This window comes from Mauremys mutica, chromosome 9 (genome assembly GCF_020497125.1).
Source record: "Mauremys mutica isolate MM-2020 ecotype Southern chromosome 9, ASM2049712v1, whole genome shotgun sequence".
Taxonomy (NCBI): domain Eukaryota; kingdom Metazoa; phylum Chordata; order Testudines; family Geoemydidae; genus Mauremys; species Mauremys mutica.
The window spans coordinates 12,792,407-12,813,847 of NC_059080.1; the positions used below are offsets into that span (position 1 = coordinate 12,792,407).

At 43.1% G+C, this 21,441-nt stretch overlaps 1 protein-coding gene across 4 annotated transcripts in view; it reads right to left on the bottom strand.

Moving 5' to 3' along the window:
- Window positions 1-21,441, bottom strand: part of KIAA1210 (KIAA1210 ortholog) — an 84,964-nt gene that overhangs the window by 20,853 nt on the left and 42,670 nt on the right. For all 4 annotated transcript variants that reach the window (XM_045030641.1, XM_045030640.1, XM_045030643.1 and 1 more), the window contains exons 2-5: window positions 18,095-18,171; window positions 10,181-10,349; window positions 5,086-5,215; window positions 808-966 (exon numbers count right to left, since the gene is read on the bottom strand). In XM_045030641.1, the coding sequence (XP_044886576.1) occupies window positions 808-966; window positions 5,086-5,215; window positions 10,181-10,349; window positions 18,095-18,171 (535 nt within the window). The remainder of the gene's footprint in view (window positions 1-807; window positions 967-5,085; window positions 5,216-10,180; window positions 10,350-18,094; window positions 18,172-21,441) is intronic.

Genomic DNA, 21,441 nt, shown 5'->3' on the forward strand with positions numbered 1-21,441 from the left:
TAATATTTTGTGGAAAGAAAGGATTTTTAAAGCCTGAATCTTTTACATTTTAAATTGAATCAGGAACCTCCTCTCAATTACTAATATCTTTTATAGCAATATACAGAGATGGACCAGGATTTAAATATGGTGCAGGTACACATCCATAAGTACCCCAGAATGACTGCTTTTCTTTAGGTATGTTTGACAATTGGATTTGTTTTAATTACACGCAAATACAAAATAGCCTTTAAACACCCGGTGACTGCCCAAACCTCTTTCCCACCACTGGACCTTGAGCATTCCTGTCTCTAACTTAATGATGGGTTTTCAATTAGATATTTATCTATATAAGGGGCCACAGTTGACCTAGAATTGTAGGACTGTCAGTTTAAAAAAAAAAATTCTGTGCACCAACTCTACCCACTTTCGATTTAATCTACAGCAGATTTGATCTTTTTTTAATGCATCTATAGCTATATACGTGTGTGTGTGTGTGTGTGTGTTTTATACTTCCAGAAATAACTCAACTTCTGTAAACCATTTTTTAATAACCTCCTCTTCCACTGACTTGCAAACTTAAAAAAACATTTTTTGTTGGTTTCTCATTCTGGTATTGAATTTGAAACAGGGAAACTACCATGCATGATAAATCAGAGAACCGCAGGTTTTGTACAAATGAACGCACATAAAAGATGGCATAGAAATAAGAATAATGATTTATAGTAAAGCATTTTATTGACTGCAGACTTAAAAAAAACCAAACCATTATTCTACACAGGCAATTCCATTTATCCCTCTAGTACTGAAGTGACATGATGAACATACCTTGCTTGGTGAACATGTTAGAACTTCATGAAGAGTGGAGATTTCTGGAGGGCTTTTAGGTAATCCATCATCTTCTGAAACAGCACCTGTATCTTCCAATTTCCTGCCAGTTATAACAAGAGGAGAAGACCCAAGTCTGATGTTCTGTTGTAACTGGAGCTGTGGGGTGAAGGGAAATATAATATACAATCTTAAAATGGCTTTAACTATATGGAAGAAACCTTCATTATGTACAATTCTACCCAAGATACGTCAGGTACCAGACAGAAGCTTTTAGTGAAGAGAAGTATACAAAGGAAAGGGCCATCCAGAAAGCTTAGTAAAGAGTGAAGTTGTATTTAGTTACATTCTCCCAGGACCTTCCATGAACACTGGCTGCTGCACAAAATATTGAAAAAACAATTTAATTCAGCAGATTATTACAGACTGACATCTCACCATCCCCAGCAGAACCAGAGCCAGATTATTATAACACACGGTGTTCATGCTGTACATCCCCACACTGTTTTGAATTCTCAGTTTATACCTTAACCCCTAGTCAATTTCCACCATCCGCCCACACCCAGAACTAACTCTGTGGGTTTGGTCAAGTCACTTAATCTTTCTTCATCACTAAAAGTAACAGTTGCCCATTTTACCGAGGTGGTGTTAGTTAGCTAGTGTTGGCAAAGAATGACAAGTGATGGCATTTACCAGAATGCACACGGACTCCTCCAGAGTTTGAAGGGCTGGTAGCTCCTGGAAGCCTGGCTTTATCTGGACAATTGTCCTTTGCATAAAATTCCTTTGCAAAAAAAAGACTGCTATGCCCCAACCCCCGACAAGCAGCTGGGCCCCACTTTTGCACCAAGAAGCAGGGCCGCCCAGAGGATTCAGGGGGTCTGGGGCAAAGCGGGGGAGCTGCGGCGCTTGTACTCACCCGGCGGCAGTCCGGGTCTTCGGCGGCATTTTGGCGGCAGGGGGCCCTGCAGTTGCTCTGTGTCTTCAGCAGCACTGAAGGGCCCCCCGCCGCCAAAATGCTGCCGAAGACCCGGAGCAACTGAAGGGCCCCCCACCACCCAAGACCCGGACCGCTGGCAGGCCAGGGCTCGAGGGTCCCCTGCGGGGCCCGGGGCAAATTGCCCCACTTCCCCCGCCACCCCGGACAGCCCTGCCAAGAAGGAAGGTGTTGACAGGAAGAATTGCTCTCACACAGATATTTTATACAAAGGATCATCTCACTAACTCTCCCCCAAAGCCTCAGGACGCAGGGAGTGATCGTGGCTGAGAGAAATCACTGATGTTTGTCAGAAAGGGCGTGAATTGTTTTGCAAGGCTGCCCAAAAAAAGGACCAGTCTGATTGAGGGGGCAGGGAGCGAGACAAAAAAATATATAAATAAATAAAAAACCAAAGTCTGCAACCTCACAAGTGGACAGATGTTCCCTCTTAAAACACACAACAGAAAAACAAATCTCAGGAAACACCAGTTCTGAAGCTCTTGGAGTCAGCTATGTCAGGGCTGGAACACAGACAAGGTCTGAAGAGAACTTTTGTCCTTCAACTAAAAATGGCTCATCTAAGTACCCCTGACAGAGACCAGGACCTATGGTCATTTGCTTATTAAACCACTGGTTGGGGAGTTTACAAAGACCTAGGGGCCGATTCTCTGTTGCCCCTCACGCTATGTGGTCTTTATACCTCTGCAAAATGGACGTAAAATGCTACTGTTCTGATGTGGTAGCATTTTACACCTGCATTGCTCTCAAATGTATGGGTGTGAACGACTACAGTGCAACAGGGAGTCTAGCCCAGGGGTGGATTTAGAGTTAGTGGGGCCCTGTGCGCAGCTTCATTTTGGGGGGGCCCCTCTGGACCCAGCCAAGAAAAAATACATTCTCTTATCTCCCCTCATTTTTCATTCTTTTTTTCTTCATCCTCCTCCTATATTGTAAGTAATAGGAAGTAAATGAAAATAAAATGAGGTACCTTGATTGGGGCAGAGGGTTGGGGTGCAGGAGGGGGTGAGGGGTGCGGGCTCTGGGACGAAATTTGGGTGCGGGCTCTGGGCTGGGGTAGGGGGGTCGGGCTCTGGCAGGGAGTTTGGGTACTGGGTGTGGGCTCTGGGCTGGGGCAGGGGGTTGGGGTGCAGGAGGGGGTGAGGGATGCGGGCTCTGGGAGGATGTTTGGGTGCGGGGTGTGGGTTCTGCACTGGGGTGCGGGAAGGAGGCAGCATTTACCTCAGGCGGCGTGGCTCCCAAAGCAACCGGCATACCCCTCTGGCAGCGGCTCCTAGGCGGGGGGGCACCAGGGCTCTCCTGCAGCCACAGTTCCCAGCCAATGGGAGCTGCAGAGTCGGTGCTCAGGGCAGGGGCAATATGCGGTGACACAGGGACAGGCCGGCCACTTCCAGGAGCAGTGCGACACAGGGGGAGGGAGTCGTCTTAGCCCTGCTTAGTCTCTGTGAGTCTCTTGGGAGACAGTGGGTCTCCGTGCACTGCCCAGGGTGGGGGCAGCCCACGGAGCCACCTTCCCCGCCGCCAGGGGCGTGCAGAGACGTGCCAGCAGCCAGCCGCTTCTGGGAGCGGCGCAGGCAGCCTGCCTGCCTGAGCCCTGCCACATTTTGGGGGCCACCTGTCTTTGTGGGCCCTGTGGTAAATCTGCTCCTGGTCAAGCCTCTGTTCTACAACCTCCTTATTCAGATTCTCCCACATCTGCCCAAGCACCCCACAAATTTACCCCAAACCAATCAGAGAAATAGAAGCAAGGCAATCTGCAAATGCTAGACAGATGACAAGTGGCTCAAAGAATGCAATGAATGCAGCAAGCAAATGAGACCCATGACACATCTGCACATCTACTCCCTAAGTGGGAGTAAAATCTGCTTCCCTAATATTTTACAAACCCTGCCCACCATTATTTATTAAATGCAGAGGGCAAGACATTACAGGAGAAATGGCAAATGTACGATCCCTCTTGCGCTGGCAACAGTTAGTCTACTGTTACTAAGAACTATCTGGTTTTATTGGTGCACAACTTTTTTACCCAAATGAGAGTTAAGTTAAAGGAAACAGACTCTCCCCTTTGACTATAAAAATATCCCTGGCAGCACTCTGTTATTATGCAGCGTAGTGGATAGTTGAGGGAAGAGGAGTCAAGGGGATGGAGATAACAGAATCAGATTAAACAAATGGAAAGGAGCTTTTGCCCCTAAAAGGTCCTGCCTTATGAAATTCTTATTCCCCCCCGCCCCTGACCCCATTGTTTTGCAAGTAATATTTTGAACTGAAACTTGGCCTCATCTGTATTTTCGTGAAGAGGTCCCTCTGCGTATCTCCTGCTATTTAACATGTGATGCAACCTTGTTTTGTAACAGCGGTTCATGCTGACCAATGAAGGCCTGTAGGCGGCCTTGGACTGCATTATCAACAGTTTGCTTCAATCCCCAGGAAAACCTTAAACTTTTATCTTTGTGGTTTACGTCGGGCAGCTATCCGAGTGCAATAACCAAGGATTGATAAGGAGGTTGCCAAGGAGGGTTCAGCATGTGCTTTGGAAGAAGGAAATGACCTAGGAGAACAGAGTGTCCTCAGCTGACAGTGATAGGAAGAATAATGATATAAATAAAGCTGTTATTAAGAATACCCTGACACATCTGTCATTCCACAACACATTCATGCACACACAGAGTAGTGCTGGACAATACAATAAAAACCATTTAAAAAACATCTCAGAGCAGAACTGTAGCAGTGGGATGCCTTTAAAATAATACCAGTGAACATAAGAACGGCCATACTAGGTCAGACCAACGATCCATCTAGCCCAGTATCCTGTCTTCCAACAGTGGCCACTGCCAGGTGCCCCAGAGGGAATGAACAGAACAAGTAATCATCAAGTGATCCGCCCCGTCGCCCATTCCCAGCTTCAGTGTAAGGGATACATTTCAATATAAACAAATAGCCTTAACCAAAAGGCAGATGCTATGAAATAAAGAATGGAAGGTCCTTGAGAAGAGGAACTGCTCACCTCGGGAAGCATATAGGTTATGAAGTCTTGGGGGCAGGGGTTGTCACCTGAGTAACCAGCACCAGTCTGAGCACACTGGTGCTGCTTAATAAATAAATATATATATCTGTGTTTCTAAGCAGCAGAACAGATTCAAACAACAGCACATCTATTTTCCAACTCTCTGCCATAGGCCTTGAGGAATCAGCCAGAGAGAGGACCCAAGCAAGTGTTCAGCATGGCAGCTGACAAGCAGTAAATTATCCAGCCTTGTGAACATGGAACGTACTCTTACCTGTAATGTTTTCACTTTCCCAGGTATGTTTTCCTGAGAGGACATGTCACCAGCTGTGGTTTCTGGCGCAGATTCAAAAATAAAGACACTGTCATGTGACAAGGCTTTGTTTCCCATGCTTCCTTTGGATCTGAAAAGGAGGGAAGATCTTTGAGCCCATTATCTCCATCTCCAAAATTTCGTATCATTCCTGTATTCAGACACCTTAAGGGGCAGAGTGGTCAGGACATTTAACTAGGAATCTGGAGAGGTGGGTTCTATTCCTACCTTTGCCACTGTTGGGTGACATTGGGCAAGTCATTCTCTGTGCGTCTGTTTTCCCTCCCACCTTTTGTGGGTCTTGTCTAGTTAGACTGTAAGCTCTTAGGGTCAGGGATATCACTCTGTGTTTGTGTAGTCCCTACCACAAATAAAGCCCTGGTCTCATCTGAGGCCTCTAGGTGCTACCATAATAGAAGTAATTATTAATAATAATAATAAACTCCTTGACTCACACTTTGGGCCTTGCCAGCAAGGCTTCAAAGACAAGCATATCATAGGGATATGTCCCCTTTGCAATCTTCCCCTCCCTTCTTATTGCCATTTGCTTTTTTGTTTTCTTCATGCAACTCCACGGATGGCCCTGCTCCTCTAGCTTGGGGGAAAGTTACATTTTACACTATTGTTAGAGAAACCCCTGTCCTTTAATGCAAGGCTTCCTGCAAGAGTCCAGGGTTACACGGCTTATAATCTGGCAGAACAGCAGGATCTGAATCCAATTCTCAATTCTAAGAAGGCTCCTTTTATGCTACATCACCCAAGCAGAGGGTGATGACTAATACAGGCATTGGGAAACTCCTCCAGTGCAGGAGAAATCGCGGAGTGGCCATGCAGCCATTGCAGCAGCTCCACACCATACCCTTGCAGGAGACCGAGGGCATCCCTCCGTCCAGCTGTTCTTGGTTACTGGAACAGCCCCTTTGGGCCTTCACAGCTGGGCGTGGGTCAGATCAGCCCCGGTTTCTGGGCAGAGGGAAGCACACACACAAATCGAGTTCAAACCCTGGCACACAACGAGGTTAAAATATGGGCCACTAACAGGGTTTTAGGCAAAGAGAAACTGTTTATAACATGACTGAACCATAAATATAGTTCTCCAGAGGTTTAGCTTGGCTAAGGGAGATGATTAGCTCCTGTCTATGCTACAGCTATTAACTGCGCTGTAACCAGGCCGCTTCAGTTATAGATGCGGTACAGACAGGTTGTAGTTGTACATTCCCTGTCTAAAGGCAACAAACATGGGTTGCATCAAAATTTCACACCAGCACCTAGCTAGACACAAAGAGCTCTTTCCTGCGGCCAGACCTGTAACCCGGGTCTAAACCCCTTGGCCCAGCTGCCTTTCAGGCAACGTAAATTGCATTTAGCAGATTGACTCAGGGTAAATGGAAGTGATGAGGGATGATCCCTGCCCACAAAACTGTCCGGGAAAATTTCCTACTCGATCCAACATTTGCTTTATATGGGGATTCCAGATGGAATGGGGGTGGGGGGTGTCTCTTCCATTAGTCTCATAACCTAAAATTCCCTCTTTACCTCCAAAACAAACTCTGGGACAGAGAGAGGGAGCTTTTCATAAAGGAATACGCAATTTTAAAAAACCCTTTCTGCTCCTGCCCTACAGCAAAACCATCTTCTCACAACCACGGGGGAATGACACCTGCAGTGCCTGCTTGGCTAACTTCACTTTGCGATTTGAGATGTAGCCAACCATATGCTTAGCCTGAGTCTGAAAGCATTCCCCCAGGGCAAGTGCAGCAATCTTGCTGCACGTTACTGTCCTATCCAGAACTAATCTGTGCTCTTACACTAAAAGCCGGGGCCAGAGCTCATGTTCTTCCCTCTCCTTTAGCATCATCAGCTTGCTAATGTTTATCTTGAGCTGTTGCATAGCGTTGCAGTGCACTGATAAACCCTTGCCTGCCTTCACCCTCTAGGTAATCCCTACGTTTTTACATGGTGTATATCAATTTTTATACAAGCTCCTTCTGGATGAAAGGACTATACCCAGGCAAGATAATTACTGAAGCTCTTATGCTGTGGCTAGAAAGATGGTGTCAATTAGGTTTTTAATTAATCTAAATTAATACTGATGCTCGTTGTTGTTTATTGATTTATTTAGAACTGATCCTGTGTCTGGCCATGTATTAATCTCTTTTTAAAACAGTGATGTTCTTACTGTACTTATTTGGAGACCTCTAGGAAGAGTGGCAGATGTTTGCTTGTTCTGGAGACTGCGCTGCCGCCAGCACTAGTTAGATGTTTAAAAAATACATATATACACACACATATATATGTAATTGCAGAAGACTTTCTACATTTTCTTTTGGCAGTGACAATAAGAGCATAAAAGTAACTTTAGAATGAATTGCAGGTCTAGGAGAGATGAGTGTAGGACACGCTTTGCTACATACAGTATATTCACAGTGTAATCCCATGCAGTGTATTTATATTTGCATCCAAATCTAAAGCTGCATTGTTAGCCAATAAAAAGAGAAAACAGATGTTTTAGCCATTATACTTCTACCCCAGTTTCCCTATATAAATATATGAGTCAGCCACATGCATTCCCACCAAGATGCTGTTACTTAAAGCAGCAGGAACATGAAGACAGAATTTAAAAGGAAACTCCATGAGTTGGAGTTTGCTTAATTTCTGCTCCACTAAGTGGGTAAAATCAACCGAGGGGAGAACTTGGTCCTAAATAATCCTTCTCCAAATGAAATCCACTGAGCAGGAGGGGCTTCTAAGTATGAGCTGGTGGTTTAATCTCAGCATGGGGGAGGGTGTATAATGCATACTCTCGGGTGGGTGATTGATGGATGCTTTTATGAAAGCAGCATGTTTGAGCAGTGGTTGGAATGAGGAGAGAGTGGCCCACATGAAGGAGGGGGTGGAGCTGCAAAAGGAAGTGGGAGAAGAAGGCACGAAACAAAAAGGAGGTGATACCAAGGGGCTACATGGGAGGGGTGACAGGTTTAGAATTGGGACTGTCTAGGGTTGACAAGCCAGGAATTAAAGATTAATTTTTAATTAAAGAGTATGTCATGTGATGAAACCTTCATCCAACCAAAACTGGCAACTCTAGTCATCAAGGAGGAGTTCTCACCCCATATCTTCATCCTATGGACCCCAGAGTTCAAGGGGCAACCACACAGAGGCCCCTTGGCCATAGGTACTCGAACTAGGGGTGCTGCCATACCTCCTGGCTTGAAGTAATTTCCATTCTATACAGGGCTTACAGCTCTCAGCTTCCCCACTATAAAAATTGTTCCAGCACCCCTGCCCTTGGCCCCCACTGCCAGTCAGCCTCACTAATTCCCACCAACTCAGGGACAGTTGGGTTTCTATGGAAGCTCTGCTGACAGAACTCCCCTTACTATTCCACAGGCTTGTATGGGAAGAACTCGACACCTCTGAGGGTCTGGCCCATAGTTAATATTTTTAATTAAATTATTAAAAAAGATGACATGGTAAATCTGCCACAACCACCAGCACCAAAACCACAGCTCCAGGATTGTTTTGGTGTCCTACATACCAGGAATTACAAAGCTCAGGGCCCAGTTCTGCAAGCCTTCCACATGCAAAATTCCTGTTAGCTTCAACAGAGTCCCTTGCATGTTCAAGTTAAAGAATTAGCTTGTTTAGTTTCTCTAGGTATTTATAAAGCACCCAACTCAGTGTGATATCTGGGTATGAACAGGTTTTTGAACAGCACAAAAAATTGATATTTTTTTAAAATAGATAATCAACTCAATTTTATTTCTTATAACAACAGAGTTTTACCCACTTCCTAAGCTCTAGTTTTGCACAATATTAGCTTCAGTTTCTAATCTGTGGATGATAATGTTGGGATAAAGAGCACTTGGGTATGGTGTGCTCGATTAACTGCAAGAGAGAAATCTCTTCTTCGCTTTTGCACTTGGAGCAGACAGTAACATTCTTATGAATATGCACCATTTCCACTCTGTGCGTCAGCTAACAAAGATTGATAGGTTAGTTGTGTGGGTATAATGCCTCTTACCCTATATATGATCACTCCCTCTGTCATTGCTATGCTAACAAGCCAAGGCCTGTCAGATCCCCAAATTCCTGCCTACTGCCCAGTATGCAGCGCGCACCCACATAACTCATCAGTCCTCCTAAACAGACATTTTTAACTAATTTGTTCCAGACTGGGTTTGAAAGCGAACAGTTACATGGATTGTTTCAACAGAGAACTGATCAAATACTTATATTGAAACAAGTAGGGGGCACATTGATTTGAATAATTTTTCCAGGTTTGTTTGTTTTTTAAAAAGAATTTTCAAATTTCTTGTTAATGGTTAGGTTCTCCTGTATAACTTGCTGATGATGTGGCAATACCTGCCCCTGAGGACACTGGTATCTGCAATAGGTTTGAGCATGTCTCCTTAACTAAGAAATAACAACTCCTTTTTTGGGAAGGGACATAATATTCAGAATCAAATTCAAAGCAAGGGGTACCCAGCACAGATGTGTAGTGTCTCCCTTGCCACACTATGTGCATGTGGTTGCAGGTGCAAAATTAGAGGCCTTTAAAAAAAATGTAGCCCTAATTGTCAGCTTTGTCATAAGAAAATTAACTAAGTGGTTCTCTAAGGCAGAGATTCTGCTGCTAAATTCTTTTCCTTCGCCCCAGTCATGAGGCAGGTTAATCCACACAGGCTCCATTGATGCTAAGAAACAGCCATTTGATTTCATGTACATTCTCTGTATCAGCAGTACTCAGATCACCACTTACTCTAAAGTCACTGCTGGTGACTTGCCAGGGTGGATTTCAAACACCAAACAATAAATTCTGGTCTATCTGCAGTTTTACAGGCTAAACAGTTGGATATATTTTTCCTCCTATGCTGATTTTTGGAGCCCGTTTCAAAGGAAAAAGGAAATTCCTGAAATTCCATCAGCAGCATTAGGACTTGTTTTGCACAGACTTGGACAGAGGTTTCTCCGTAGGGGCCAGCTCATGCTTTCATTCTATTGCTGTAAAATGTCTGCACAACCTGGTAATTTTTGTGTTTCACTGCAAGCTTACCCAGGCTCAGTTGGTGAATGAAGAGCAATAGTATCGAGCGCAGGGATGCTGACATCGCTGCTGGACTGGCTTGGTTTTAAATTACTCTCCCCCCTGGGAGCTGGAGATTCTTTCCTTTTCTTCTTAGCAAAAAAGTTCTTGAAAGTCTGAAATTTGGATTTTTTCTTTCCTGCAATGTAAGAGAACAAAACTTTACAAAGGATGCAGGCGGAGGTTACTACGGACAACGTTCCATCCGAAACTGCAGAGGGATCCTTTGGAGAGCTGCAAGCCACAGCAACCCATTCATTTAACTGAACAACTTTGTAAATAATTCAGTGGTGGAGTCCTGTGAAATACAAAGCTGTAATTCTTAGTTGGGCTGCCTATGAAATATCACTACAATAAGCAGATGGTTCCAATACTTCTTTAGGTTTCCATTTAGGAACACAGCTTATATATAACATACACCACAGATCCGCACATTGGCTATGTAAATCGAGTTTGGTTTACCATGAAGGATAAAGTACATTTTAGATGTTATAATGTCTTTACTTAACTCTTAAGGTCTTCAATTAGCTTAATTTAGGCCCGGGCTTTTCAGCCAATTTTGTAAAAAAATAAAGATAGCATTTAAAGAGGGACAGACTAAATTTGGCCAAAAATTTAAAGCTTTTATAAATCCTAAAATCAAAAGAAAAAGTATCCCCAATTAAAAATATATATACATTTCAATGAAGACAGTTGCTTTTAAACATATAACACTCTCCTGCAGCATCTGACACCTCAAAACATTGGTGCACCAAATACCCAACAGTGAAACTGGCTACAAACAAAAGACTTCATTGGGTTTTATTGTCCAAACTCAGAAATACACAAAGTATCAAAGAGCATAAGCAGTAAGAAGCATAGTAGATTTTTTAAAATTCCTTCACTTATACTAATCCAAAGTATTTTAGGGTGATATAGTTTTGTTTGTTTAGCTAGTACTTCTTTATTATTGACTTTTAAATTGACAGGGTCCCTTTAATGACAGTTTGGAGTTCTTTGGTCAAAACCCATTGTACTAAGTACCCTCAGACTTGACTGTGACATAGTTAGACTGCAAAAACAGTGCAAGGTACTGGAGCACAGACCATTGTTCAATTCATATTCCAGGGTAGCTGGGGTAATACGCAGCTGGAGGATTTCTTCATAAACAAGGCATTATTTCAGTACAATTATTTGTCTTCTCCCAGGAATAAGTTAGTCAGCAACGCTTTGTCTCAGCTTGTGCCCTGCACGTACGGCAATTTATGCCAGAGGCATTATCGGAGCTGAAGCAATGCCACCATCCAGCTGCATCTTGCGTTAGACAATAGTCATTTTGAGAAATACACAATGACTCCAGGCTCTACGCTATACAGTAGCAAATAATAATATTGTCACTCCCTGCTGAGTTGTGGCAGGTGTTGGGGGTTTGCAGGTTGGTTTCTGCTGGAGGAGAAATCAGTGACTTGGAGTCTGGGTAGAGACAGCTTTATTTAGGACATGCAATTGCAAGGGGAAAAAACAGCTGACAGAGAGCATTTTTGCCTTAGTTTTTTTAAAGTAAAATTATACAAGCATTTATACCTTTTTGTGACGTGCATTAATTAAAAACATCTGCATTTTATTTAGGTTATTTGCTATTTATTTTAGTATTTTTTTAACTTTTTTTTTTTTAAAACATTGTTATTTTAAGGCTGGGTCACACTGACTATGTTGCTGTTTTCCACTCGCTTCTGACCTGAGCCCTGCTTCTACAGGTCTCGCGATATTAGGCTAACACTTGACAGAACAGTTGCTCTGTCTCTGACACTTAAATGGCTACACTTAAACCCTCTCTTTCGTTCCCTGTTTCCACAGTATTCTGCTAGTGTAACTTGATTTATTTACACTGAAACAGGGTACTCAGTGGCGGATTAGCCACTGGGCCAACGGGTCCCATGCCCGGGGGCCACAGCCAATTGGAGGCCCCCAGAAAAATGGGCACCCCCCACACCCTGACCTGCTCCGCCCACCCTCCTGGGGAATGGGATCGGGCCATAGGAGCTTGCCTCGCTCTGCCCATCCAGTGTTCCTGCTGGGGAGCAAGGGAAGCCCTCGTGTCCCAACCTCGCTCCCTGGCAGGAGTGCTGGGCAGGAGTCTGGGGGGACTGCAGGCCAAAGGGGTGGGGAGGGGTCCCCACTTGCTCTGGCTCAGGGCCCCACAAACCCCTAATCTGCCTCTGAGGTACTAGCCCTTTAAGGACAGAGGAGGTTGTTACCCCATTCCATGTGTCCAGGGAAGCAAAGGAAGCAGCCACCGGGAGGGAGGAAGATGGCCCTGGGGAGTAGTTAGTGTCTGGGACAGGGAAGATATAGGCCAAAATTCAGTGTTACTATAAGTACTGATAAAAAGGACTTAAGTGCCAATTGCACCATTACATATTTATATTTATAAGTACGACTATGCTGCAGAAATAGTACCTATACATTTATAAGGAAAAGTACAAGTGCCAGTACTTTCAACTCCCATATTCCCAACAGCTCCTTCAGCATTGGACAGTGCCCAGTGGCTAGTAGGCATTTTCCACCCCACCCTACAGGGGATGCAGCCTCTGGGCTGGGCAGTGAGGCTCCTCGTGGCAGGTTGAGTGACCAACCAAGAGCAAAGGGGGCTGAGCCGCCATCTTCCTTGGCTGTTGCAACAGCAGTGCCAATAGAAAAATGCCCTGGTGGCCAGACCTCAGCGTCTCGATCTTCCAAGCTGGGTCAGTGAGCTCTGGGGGCCAACCAACATCTGGGACAGTTGGGAGGGATCTGATTGTTTAAAAAAAAAAAACTGCTTTGAAAAATTACTTGCAGATTTAAAAAAAAGGCTTTAAGCTTTAAATACCTTTTAATTGTACATAAATACAGACTATTTAAAGCACTTGCATGTAAGTATGGAGAGTGCTTCAAAATACCCAAGTACCTACTTGGGTACAAATGTATTTAAATACACGGGCACACTGCATCTCAGACCACTGCTGCTTTAAGGGCCTGGGACCAAGCTCCCCTCCCTCCCAACCCGCACAAACAGGTGTTGGGGTTATTGGACTCCCCTGGGGAGACTCAAGAGACTCATTAGTTGATGGGGCAGGTCATACAAAAGGAGGCTCCAAGGCCTGTCAGGGGGAGAGAAGCTGGAGAGGGGGAAAACTCAGCCAGGACACAGCCCCAGGAAGGAGGGAGGCGAAAGCCCTGAACCTGAGGGGATAGTCTACAGGCTGAGGAGACCAGGACTGGAAACAGTCCCAAGAAGGACGACTATGAGACCCTAAATTTGAGGGCTGACTGGAAAGGGGTCTTTTGGGAGCTGAATAATATTTAATAAATTAGACACCAGGAGAGGCGGAATATTGTTTCAAAGACCTTGGCTGTGACTGGATTATTCTGGGAATTCAGAGGGAAACTGAGGCAGAGTGTCCACAGGGCCATCCTAGACCCCAACGGGTTGCCATGGGATGGTACCTTCCTTCATACACCAATTCCAGAATAGAGGCAGTCACCAACAGCACACAGGCAACCCCTTTTTCAGAAATCTCAATCAAAATACTAATGCCTGGTTCCCAGGGAGCAACTGTGTCCCAGGAATTGACTCTAGTTAAAGAGCCTCTCTTGCCACTTGCTACAGCTCCCCGAAAAATAAACCACATCACAAATCTCACAAAAACACAAGTGTTTCTTCAGAGGCTGTACACCACCCCAGAACAAAGAGAAAGAGCTTGTCAGACTGTGTGTAAGAGCACCACCTAGCGACTCTCACCATAATGATACACAGCACTTTCCTGCCGTGGCTTTCAGCTGCAGACCTCAAAGCACTGTAAGAGAAGAGTAAGTTATATTATCCTCATTTTACAAATCAGGTATCTAAAAAAGGGAGTAAGTGACTTGTGCAAGATCACACAAAGCCCAAGCCAAAGCCCACTGAAGTCAGCAGCGATTCCTGTTGACTCCAGCTGGCTTTGGACCAGGCCCATAAACAGCCAGTGGCAGCGTTGGTAACAGAAGACAGGTCATGCGCTAGCCATTAGACCCCATCACCTCTCAAACAACAGAGAAGCCAGGTGGTTCTTATACTATCTTCACCCCACCACCAGTGCTCATATGAGTAATTAACATTCTAGATGTGTGTCTCCCAACAATCCTGTACATATCTATACAGCCTATTAGGTCTCTGTATAATATTCCAAAAAGCAACTGTATACCATCGGGCTAAAATGACTTATTCTAGGTAAGGTAAAGAGCATGAAAAGATAAAAGTACAGTCTTTGAAGAGAGTATAGAGAGAGAGTGTGAACACGCACATCCATCTGTCTCCATCAGTTCATCCTCTAACAGGCTTCAGCTGCTCAAAGAACAAAATGTCAAACCGCTGCACGAAAATGTTTAGAAATTTAAAGGCATCATATGCAGAAAACAAAGGCATTTCAATTACATCACTATACATACATACCAGACACCAATGGTGATATGAACAGGGAGGGTCACCTAGTTAGTTTAGGCTCACTAATGGCATTTGCACTAGAATAAATCAGAAGCTACAGGATTGGGAGAGGGTCAGCTCCCCGAGCTAGTTGTTCATACAGTAAATAATAAAAACAGGAGTGAAACAACGCAAACAAAGAAAGTTGCCATGACTGTTACTGCAAAGGATAAAACCAGACAATTTCTTCCCTGATTTTTTTTTAATCGTTGTAGTAACGAATTTCAGGATGGAGGCCATGGAAGTAGTTTGTCAGCATCAGACAATGAGTAAACCCCAGTTGTTACATGAGTGATACATACTACTCTAATACAGTTTCAAACTCAGAAACCGCAATCTGTTCCTTAACTGTCATTTTAATGTTGACAGTGCCTTGCACATTGTCTCAAATAGCAATACTAACACAGTTACGTTCTGACAATTGAATTCCTCCAGCTGTTTAAACTAAATGAGAAAAAGAAGGTTCTTCCCTGAAGCTCACAGAAACTAGCAGTCCCAACCATTATATCAAAAAACCATTTCAGGATTGCCCTTTTCTGTGTGATCTGTGTATTTAGACCCTGAGCCCTCTGGGGCACCATGTCTGTGTTCTTGTATTGAGTTTGGAGAGCATTTGGCACTTAAGACATAATTCACAATAATGGTATTCACTTTAGCTTCATGTTGTGAACTGTTGTGCATCGGTTTTGCATGCTGTTCAAAAGTGACCATGTTTCACCTACAAGGCATTTCAGTACTAGGTGAAGTAACCAAATATTTCACTAGGTTTTGTGATACTTGAGCTATCTATGGGCAAGATAATCTGTGTGTATACAGGTCCCAGCGCAGTGGGGTCCTGGCCCATGATTAGGGCTTCTAAGAACTGCAGTAATACAAATAATAAATAAAAAAGGAAAACTTAACCGGATAACGAATTAAAAATCCAGCAGAGAGAGAGAGAGAGAGAGAGGAATCCCAAGTTAACGCAACTGTGTATAAAACCATTCATCAAACAGTTTATGAATGATGACTCATGATTTGAATGCTTGGGATTGGCAATACTGCAATTTAAGATGCATGTTTTCCAGATAAAATTTAAAGGGCTATTGTCAACTTTAAAAAAATCACACTGCTATCTGAAAATGTATGGGCTGTTAAAATTACAAGTAACTACTGTAACTGAAAGATGAGAAAACAAACATTTTGTTCTGTTTTTTCAAGTTCGTTTACTTTGTACATTTCACAGCACTTTGCATGTAGCCAGTTTCATTATTTTTCCCTCTCTGGTCAGTTTGTTAAACAGTGTCCCTTTGTTGTTTGTGTGATTCTTTTACACAGCAACAGGGGAAAGAAAAACATTTTTTAGAATAAGAAAATGTGATTGTAAAATGACAAAAATTGCTAGGAAGATACAGGGGTAGGAGTAACACCTGAAACTATCAGTATCACCAACCTCAAATGTTTAAAAAATCATGAGTCAGCCCCAAAATCTTGAGACTGGCTTAAAATAAAATCATGAAATGTAAACCAATCATAATAAATTTTAGGTGCTTTTTATTTGCCTTCTGGGTTTGGGGCCTTTAAAGTGCACTAAGGTCATATTTGCAAGCTTTTCTTTCCAGCCATGAGGGTTAGAAACTTCATATTAAAAATATTAAGCCAAGAGTCTCACAAAATACCATGACTCCAGGAGCTGAGACTTGATGAAAAATACCAAATATTGCCAGACTTGCAAGGGTAGGCAATGCTAAGATTGTGACTTGAAGGTGGTCAGAGAGTCAAGCTTGTCTGGCTTCTCTCTGTGATCACAGCCATCAACAGGGAACAACAGCACATACTGAAAACGCTCTGCTACCTAGAGGAAAAAATCCAAAATCTGTGGAGTAATCCAATTGACTGGAGCATAAACGCTGGGAATCTCAGTCTCCAAGGTTTTTGAAATCCTCCCCAATTAAAGCTATAAAGAGGAGGATTTGATGTAATGCTACACTTTGTAGGGAGCTAAGGAAGGAAGGGTCTTTTGAAAAACCAAAGGACCGGGATAGTTCTGGTCAGTCTCATTAAACAATTCAATATTAGCTACAGCAACCCCGAACCTTTTTAGAGCTGGATTAAATTAGAAACAAAAAATTCCTGTTTTTTCAGACCCAAATATATATGTAGCTCAATTCAGCTGCAGATGCTGGGCCAAATCCTGACCTCATTGCAATCAATGACAAAATTCTCACAGGCTTCACCGGGTCCAGGCTTTCTCTCGTGAGATGTGTATTTATGACCAAAACTAACTGGAAGGAACTTAGTCCGTCCAAGCAGTAGGTGTCACACAGATGATAAAGTTCACTAGCTTGCACACTGTGTACTATGAGGAACCTGGGATGGTTTGCACAAACTAGATTTATATACTAAAAAGTATGTTATTGGTTAAGCATCCATCCTTATTCTCCACCCTCATTCCTTTATCCTACTCCCACCACCCATTCATAGTTCAATTAACAGAATTCTACTATTCTAAAATCTGCTTCTTTATGTAGTCCCATTTCCAGGCTCTCTAGACTCCCAGCATAACTGCTGTGCTTAGCTGCACCTATCTGCAGCCTTCACAGTGCTACATTGCCACTCCTTACTTTGACAGCTAGCAGGGGAATGGCCTGTGTGCATACAGGTCTCTGACAGCACTCAGCAGCACACGGTTTGTTCTATACTGATGGGTGTAGATGCATTTACACATGATAAGCAAGATGATGGTTATCATCTGTGAAGTACTGAACCAAACGCTCCATCAATAGATGATATTACAACTTCTCCTGAGCTACCTCAGCCCATCCTACTGCTGCTGATACTGAGGAACAGCTTGAATAGTGGCAAAAGCCTTTTTGTTTTGAAGACAGACAGATCTTCTGACTGGACAAGACATTTTATTTTCTCCCTAGACTGTCGCTCTCATCCGTGGGGCTGACAGAGTGCCAATCCAGGCCACCAGACTGAAGGATAAGCAAATGGGTGGACATCTGTAGCAAACACGGATGCTCATCAACCATGAGGAAGTGCTACAGTGGTGACATGGTCCGTCACCTCTTCCCTACGCAGGAGTTACCACTGCAACATACACTCAGGGCTGGATTCTAAGATAAGATCCAGGCAAAGTACGCACAGCAGCCAGTTCTGCAGACTACACAGCCCTGTTTGCCAGGCATCCAACATTAGAATTTGAGATAAATATCCTGCACAAATGTATGACTCTCCAGGACTTCACATTGGTTTCCCCAACAAGATTCCCCTGCATACAAGGCATGACTCTTTCTTTCCATTACAAAACCTCACGAGACTCCAAAGAACAGTTCAGTCATGGCTCCCTTTTAAAGAAACGAATCCTGCTTTCCAACAGCTTGCCAAATTAACTACACATGTGAAGAGCAGCCGTTTACCTGCACATTCCTCAGTTGTCTCCCCGGCCTCTGGTGGCTGTATGACATCTGTTGGCCCTGTAGCCATGATGTAGTCACTGAAATAAAAGATAAAAACAGCGTGTTAATTTTTAGTCAATGCACTCAACAATGTCAGAGAGACAGATTCAGCAATGTTCAGTTTCCTTGCTGGGTAGAATGAATGTTCCCAGATACTAGTCACCAAAAAGGGCTTGCACAGATATTTTGCACTCCACCCAGTGGTGGATTTACCGTGAAACAAACCATGTGGTGGCACGGGGTCCCCAACGACAGGGGGCCCCAAATGCAGGACAAATCTGCCAAATGACTGAATTTAATAAGCGTTGCAAGTCGCAAAGCAGTCCAGGCTTTCTGCATTCTGCAAACTTATTCTGAGAACTGGGCTCTAAACGTGGTTTTTTTTGAAGCAGTCTAGCAAAGAATTTTGCTTTGCCGATTTTTCGCTGTGTCAGCAATAGCATAACAACAACTAAGGAAACTGTCATTTGCCAATCAAAGTCTGTCTGCTTGATCAATTATCCAACTGAACAAAAGCACCCTCCCCCACACTTTGCAACAATGCCTGTGATTTGCCACAAGTATGTAATGGTTCAAAATCCCATTTTTACAGAGTCCGATAAAAATGCGGGATTAACTGCGTTAAACCTAATTGAGTGGTCAACGGCCCATCCAGGCCCACTCATGGCTACACGGGCCGTCATTTGCCAACCCCTGCTCTAAGAGGACATGATGAGTCCTCAATGTCAAATCAAAAAGGTAATTTTTTAACCTGCTTTGAATATCTTAGTGAATTTGACAATTTTCTCAAAGAACATTTGAAAAATTATCAGTATTGTGGCTCAGGGAAGATCAACTTTTTAACACACCAAACCTACAATGAATTCATCACTATAATGGCCGAGTGGCTCACAAACTAATTCACGGATGAAATAAAGGATGCCAAATACTGTTCCAAATAGTCTATTCAACACCAGATGTGAGTCATGTAGCCCAATTAACATCAATTTTAAGATATGTGACCGGCAATGGTGAAGTTATAGAGCGATTTCTTTGTTTTGTCCCGCTAGAATCCCACACTTCTGAATATCTAGAGACAATTGTTTTAGAAATCATTGCAAATTTAGGTTTGGACATGAAATTTTTTCATGGGCAGAGTTTTGATAATGCTGCAAATATGGCAGGAAAATATTCAGGTCTACAGGCAAGACTGAACAATGCAAGCCCCTCTGCTTTAGTCATACCATGTTCCAGCCATTTCTTAAATTTAAGCTGCAGCCAAATCTTGTGAGGCAGCTACACATTTTTTTGACTTTGTTCAAAATGTGTATACCTTTTTTCGGTTTCCACGCATCGGTGGAGTATGCTACAATCACATTTGATGCAGGCAAATGAAAAACATTTGACAGTCAAAAGAAATTGTGACACCAGGTGATCTGCTCATGCAGATGCTGTTTTGGCTTTATATCATTATAGCTCATTTTCAAAGAAAACCTTATTAGTCATAGCCACATCAAATTCTGAAAAACCAAGTGCGAAAACTGAAGCAAAATCATTAGCAGAAAAGTTTGAAAAGTACGATATTGCTGTTTTTACTCTTTTGTGGGACCATTTACTTCAAAGAATTAATGCTGTCAGCAAATTGCTGCAAAAGGTTGATACAAGTTTTTTGAAAGCTGCACAATTGTTAGCCTCAGTTAAAAGTTTTGTCATGGAAGGTCGAAATGACTATAGCTCAGTGAAAGCAGAAGCAGGCACTATCATTAACAGAAAATATAGGTTCCTCTGATATATCTGATGAGAAGCGTAAAAAAAGAAGGAAGTTATTTTTCAATGAAACTAGAGCCAATGTAATCAATTTAAAAGGGAAAGAGAAGATCATCGTTAAGACCGTCAATGTTATTTGCGACACAATAATAGTGCAATTGCAGGATAGAGGTGAATCTCTAAAGAAAACTGTTGATTTATTTTGCATGTTTTTTTGACAGAAGAATGGACGAAAATGCTAAAAGCCACTACAGTAAGAAATTAAGTGAATTCTACTGAGAGGACATAGACACAAATCTTTCTGAAGACGAAACATTTCATTCATTTTATCAAAAAACAATGAGGTTGATTTTGTAAAGAAAAAGTGTTAAAAAAAAAGCTATCTGAATACATATATATTTTTTTCAAATTGAATACGTTTCTTCAGAGGAAGTTAACTTTTATTTTCCATTCATGCGTCATCTATACTTTTTATTTTCACACATTTTTCACATTAGTGTAATGCAAATACAAGCTTTCATCTAGGCCAGAAGTTCTCAAACTGTGCTCTGAGAACTCCATTCAGGTGGACCGAGGAAAGGTTATTAAGTTTTTTTTAATAAAGCGCTCTTATCCAAAGCACTTTACAATAATCACCTAACAGTACAAACAACATTTGGAAAGATCATTAAGTGGTCCGCCGAGACCCTCCACAATTTTCAAGTGGTCTGTGGAAAAAAAAGTTTGACTACAAAAACAATCAAAGTACCTCACTTTATTTTCATTTACTTCCTATTACTTATAATATAGGAGGAGGATGAAGGAAAAAAGAATGAAAAACGGGGGGTGGGAAGGGGAGATAAGATAGAATGTCCTTTTTCTTGGCTGGGTCCTGAGGTGGGGGTCCCAAAAATGAAGCTGCCCACAGCACCCCACTAACTCTAAATCCACCACTGACTCCAACCACAATCTTTTCTCCACTTTTCAGTAACAACCCTCTTCTCCTCCCCGCCCCCCACCCCGCCAAAACTAACAAAGCAGCATTGCTTCTCCACAGCACAGCCATCTTTTCAGGAAGTCAGGATCAAAGTTTACATTAAAGGAAAGAAGCCATTAAATATGCTCAACTAAGAGTAACATGTCCCAGCCTCAGAATACTGAATCTTTACAATCGCTATTTACTAAACAGACACAGCTCCATCCATGCTACTGTAAAATCCTGTCAAAATCATGCAAAAAGGACAAATTTGGCTTTTTTTTTTTTAAATTATTTATTTTTTTAAGTCCAAACTCATCTTCAGTAAGAGAGATGAGCTGCTGAGAATTCACATGTTCTGTCCTCAGGGACGGCGCTTCCATTAGGCGACCCTAGGCAGTTGCCTAGGGCGCCAGGATTCAGGGGGCGGCATTTTGTGCGCTCTCCACGGGGCTCGCGGGAGCTTCCAGTTCTGCTCCCGCGCCGCCGAAGAAGGACTTTCTGCCGACGTGCCGCAGAAAACAGCGGCAGGCAATTGAGCAGCTCAATGACTGCCGCTATTGCCTGCAGCATTTTGGCGGAGGGTTCTTCTTTGGCGGCGCAACGA